Genomic DNA, 5,341 nt, shown 5'->3' with positions numbered 1-5,341 from the left:
GTGCTAACGTTTCTGCCAGCTCGCCGCCTTAAAACTGACACAATATTACATGACAAACAAGGATGTATAGTTGTCTGTCTGGGCTGTCAATAGACGCTAGAACGTATACACAACTAACCGTTGTTGTCACAGTATCGAACATTCATATGTCACAATGCGCTTCCAAACCAATGCCATTCCTTTCCATCTTGACCCAAATTTCTTAACTAAATCGTTTTCCCATCGTTATGGAGGCCTTCAATGTGGCATTTTCCGGTCTCTTGGGTCCATCTGTTGTCTGTGGACCTTGCAAAATATCTGGTCCAGCGGAACTGGTTCTTTCGGTATTCTGCGATCACATCGTTCACCCAACCCCCTTCCCGAATTATTCCATTTTGAATATGCTCTTATAATGATATTCCTTGCATGGATCTTTCCATAGCCCTTTCCCTCGAAGCCAATCGATGTTCTATCCTCTTCATAGCAGCCTACATCTCATTTGCATATAAGAACGCAGGTAGGGCGGTGCTGTTGAAGAGCCTGACACGTATGGCATTGTCAAGCGTTGTTCTGAGCTCATCCATTATTGAGTTAAATGCTTTCCATCACGCCCTTATTCTCTTTGAGATTTCAGTATCCATATCTCCAGCGCATATTTATAGTATACCCTAGGTACAAGCACGGGCAACTCGGGCAGCCGCCAGGGCGCCATGTACCAGGGAGTGCCAAAGAGGGAGTAACAAAGACAAGGAAATTTCCGATACCGTCAGCTTGTACACGCCGAAGTTCAGCTTGCCTGGGGCGACGGCATATATTTTGTAGTCCATGCGGTTCATTTTAAGACCGAATGCTAAGCTCTGAGTGTCCAGCTCTATCAGCATAGTCTTTGTTGTATCACTGTAAAATTTACAAGTGATTCATTAGCTAACATACCTGAATTTAATCCCCTACCAACTGGTTACGGACCAGAGTAAAGAGTAATCCAATTGTCGGGACCCCTTTGTCCTTCTACTGGAAGTTTAATTTCTAGGAAACTCTTCAGCAGTAAACTCAGATGAAATCCAGGGCCGGATTTGAGTTTACTGCTAAGGCAGTCGCTAAGAGTTTGTCGTGGTGGTATCGCCTGTGGATTTGATGTTAATGGTGAAAGACAATCAGAATGGGGACGTTAAAGCGGCTGTCTCAACATTCTGGAGTTGCCACAAAAAATACACCCGTTTATAAGCCCGTTAGAAAGTTCTAGAAAGTCGAATCACGTGATAGCTTGACGTCAATTGGTCACTTAATCCGCCGATCACGTGAAACGACAGTGATTTTACCGTAGTATCTGCACAGCTATCCAGCGATTCGATTTCTAATCTACTACAAGATTTTGGGGCTATTGTTCTGTTAATTCCTGCAGAAAAACAGATATTTATCTTTCTCTTCGACTAGATAAATTCTCCATACGACGTTACTCAGCCAGCACATTGCAGAAGACATTCTCCGATGCAAACAAAGCTAGTTAACTCTTTCTTTCTCTCAACCTTATATTAGTTTATTGGAAAATATAGCTCTTAGAATTGATTTTGAAATCTGGTTACTTGCTGAATATCTTCATATGAATGAAACAGTAAATTTAGTACAAATTAAGTTATCTATTATTTCAATATTACTAATATAATTTCTCTTGTAAAGAGTGTCGTGTCGACAGTCGATAATTTATATTCGAGTATAATACTGAACCAATACCGAAATAGTCCCACTGGCTGTACCTAAGGACTTTATCTCTCAATATAAGAAAACTTCCTACGACACAAACTTTTATTTTTTTCTTTTGGTTTTAATATATCTCAACTCCTTGCTTCTAATGTCCTTCAAATGAGAAAATAAAATGTCCACAAGCCTATAAACCTTCAATTAATGAGTAAAAGACACTTTATTTCTGAAGTCGAAGAAATCGAGTTAAAGACATTGTGAAGGAATGTACCGTATGTAATGGCCTTAAAAGACACAGGAATATTAGACATACTGCAATTCCAGTAGCACATGTCCAGGAAAAAGTGTGAAGTGCATTAATGCTTATTGGAGACCCAACTTTACATACAGGACCCAGGGAGACCGACTTATTGTTTGAGACATATTTTTGGAAAGTGTCTTATATGCCACCAAATACTGTATATGTTATAACTTGATATCTTTTTTTGTATTTTCATATTCAATAGATAGCTCGAAATAGAAAGGAAAAAAACACCTACGGTTATGGACGTTGCTACGTTCTTGGTGGCTTTGCTAATTCCACGTTCATTTTAGCTCTGTCAATATCCATCATCAGTCACACAGCGAAGCGTCTAATCACAACAGTGGAGCTGAAACAACCATCTATAATTGTTATCATGGGTTGTGTTGGACTTAGTGTCAACCTCCTTTGTTTGATTATACTTGCTGTGGCTTTGAACCGGCAGAGACGAAAGAACAAGAAACTGAAATGTTATGAAGATGACAAGGATTGTGGCTATAACAGTCTGTCTTGTACTAGCAAACATTCTCAAGCGGTAAAGCTGTCGGAAGAAAAACTTATCGCATGTAAGTAAACGTTAACAATGCATTAATCCTACAAGAACAGATACTGATTTTTTTTTTTTTTTTTTTTTTTTTTTTTTTTTTTTTTTTGCTATTGTCGTGAGTTGTGTCGGTGTGATTTGTTGTTGCCGGCTGGTCTGAGATGATAACTGACCGGGTTGCTGAATGAAAATGTATTTCTTGGGCTGCGTGAAGAAATAACTGAACAACACCCACTAACAATAAACAGATTTCACTACTGCACGTAGAGTTTTAACTGTGTTGGTCTTTTACAAATAACAACAGCAATTACATACTGGGAGAGACATATTATTTGGAGTTTACGATAAGCTTACTGATATAGCAATTTGTTGTTGACCCTTTACAACTGGAAAATAATTGCGCTATATTCGTGGTGACACAATTCCTGTCTGCTACCTGTCATCTGTCTTAAACGAGTGGAGGTGGCGATGAGAATGTGCAACTGCCTCAACATTCTGCAATTATCGCCAAAAAACACATCTTTATAGGGCACGAGAAGAAAATTCTATAGGATTGAATCATGCGATGGCTTGAAGCTGACTGATTACTTAACAGACCGATCACGTGAAACTATTGTGGTTTGATCATGGTGTTTGACCGGCTACCTTGCGGTTCAGTTTAGAATTACCGCTACATTATCATTGATCTTATTGACGACCTAGTAGGTGGTTTGTATTTTGTCAGTGGTGAGTTGTTTTGTTGCCATAAACAGGTGCAATGTACTATTGGTGTTTGTGCAGCGGGAGTTGATGGGGTCATAACCAGCGACCCCTAATCAGTCGCGGATGGCTAACGAAGATATGGTCATAATTGTTCCTCGTTACCAAACCACTAAGACAAACAGCTACGACAAGCCAACGTCCGGGCCTCTTTGTTGTCGTTCGATCTGCTTGTAATAGCAGCCAATCTGTTTTCAAATCATACCGTCATTAAATGGGAAGGACATATTAAATCAAGATACACTATGTTTAGAAAAACGAGTGGGTGGTCACGGCTTGATTGCGTTTAATTGTAGTTCTGTTCTATCAGGACTGAACTGGAGGATTGGGTTCAATAAACATCTGATCCGATACAATGGACATGTAATTAAAACACGCAGAAAAGGATCACAAAAAAGATTCTTCAAGCCGAACCAACCAGTAGGAGACCTAAGGGCAGAGTAAAGAAGAAGACGGTTGGTTATATCAGGAATAGTGAGCAGTGGAAATGGACGGATGGTTGATTTCCTTGTTGTTTTGTTTTTTTTGAGTTTGTTTTGTTTCTTCTCTCTTATGTTTTCTCTTTTGAATTCCAGACCAGGTTCAAACAAAAAAAGGTCATGTTGATTTATATCTGCTTTGTGTTCACGTGATCGGGAATAATTTAGCATCTCTTGGACTAATCTTGAGCGGACTTCTCAGTATTTTCGGAGAAGGTCACTGGTGCCACTACGCTGATCCTTTGATTACAATCTGTATTATTTCTTTGATCATTATCACCAATTTACCATTACGTAAGTAAAGAGATTTCTGCTTTGTTACCATTACTTATCAGAAAGTATGATATTCTAGTTAGAATATATTAGCAAAACCCGTAGAAATTCCACGCATCTTAAATTTTCCCAACTCTATTCTGATGCATAAATTTATAGATTTTCATAACGTTGTTTTATGTTTAAGACTTGGAGAATATCTCCCATTGTGTTCCGTAGTTAAGGTTGTTAAGAACGCTACACTCAAACTGTTTGTCGTTCATAAAAACTTCATAAATTGCTCATGTTTGCATCTTGGAGAGACCCTGTTCGTATGTAGATTCATGGTCTTAAGTGATATATGGAAACCATGATTTCTAACATTTGTCACAATCAGAGCCGTCTTAACAGTATTATAGGCCCCAGGAGGAAAGCAATGCACTAGGTACACTAGTATTTCACAGCAAACCACATGCATACATTAGCACTGGATTTCTAAACCCATTACCCACCACGAGTAACTGACCAGTGTATTCATACCTTAAAGTTGCACTAGGCACAAGAAACTGGCTAAACCTTGAATCGAAAACATGAAGGGTAAAATTAACTGGCAGGATTTGAACTCAGAACGTAAATATGCAAGACATTTTGTTCGCTGTTTAATCTATTCTGCTGATACAACACCATAAATGGCACAGGAAAACAAATTTTTAAAAGTTAGTTTCCGTTGCTGAGTTCAATTTTTCTTGAGTTGCAAAATTCAATTTATCTTGTTTGTGAAAAACTTCTCGGCAGTAGACTTGTAAGAACGACCGTGCGAACCCAAAAAGGAGAAATGGTGACGAATGGAAAAACAGGACTCCTTTCATTTAAACGCGTCACACGGTCGAACACAAAAATTATATCAAAGATGATATATAAATATGTTATACTACGATAACATAGTGATTTCGTAAATGACCAGTAATGAAGACGATAGATGACAACCGATTGAGATGGATAACAGGAATATTTATTGTGACATTAAAATGTATGTTTGTGTGTGAGTGTGAATGCGACATAATGAAAACCTAATAAAAGACAGGCCGTCGTATAAAGAAAAGAGTGTGTGTAAGTGATACATGTATGTGTATGCGTTATATACAGCAGATAGAAAGAGTCAGTAACACGTGAGCATTTATACCAGTTCTTAGAGTACACAATAGGAAGAGTCTGTATATGAAAGAAGTTGAGGCGTGTGTGGCAGAGCGATCACTAGTTGTGATGTTGTGGCTTCCATGCCGGGCCGGGTTCTTGTTATACAGATGTTCGTCGCAGGCTGAACTCTTG

At 38.8% G+C, this 5,341-nt stretch overlaps 1 protein-coding gene across 1 annotated transcript in view; it reads left to right on the top strand.

The window, feature by feature from the left end:
* The window catches only part of LOC106872797 (uncharacterized), a 31,127-nt gene that overhangs the window by 18,153 nt on the left and 7,633 nt on the right, over window positions 1–5,341 (top strand). The window contains exons 3-4 of the mRNA XM_014919910.2: window positions 2,184–2,544; window positions 3,857–4,054. Of these exons, the coding sequence (XP_014775396.1) occupies window positions 2,184–2,544; window positions 3,857–4,054 (559 nt within the window). The remainder of the gene's footprint in view (window positions 1–2,183; window positions 2,545–3,856; window positions 4,055–5,341) is intronic.

Source organism: Octopus bimaculoides, chromosome 7 (assembly GCF_001194135.2).
Source record: "Octopus bimaculoides isolate UCB-OBI-ISO-001 chromosome 7, ASM119413v2, whole genome shotgun sequence".
Taxonomy (NCBI): domain Eukaryota; kingdom Metazoa; phylum Mollusca; class Cephalopoda; order Octopoda; family Octopodidae; genus Octopus; species Octopus bimaculoides.
The sequence above is the reverse complement of the archived record's forward strand: the minus strand, read 5'-3'. Positions and strand labels throughout refer to the sequence as shown.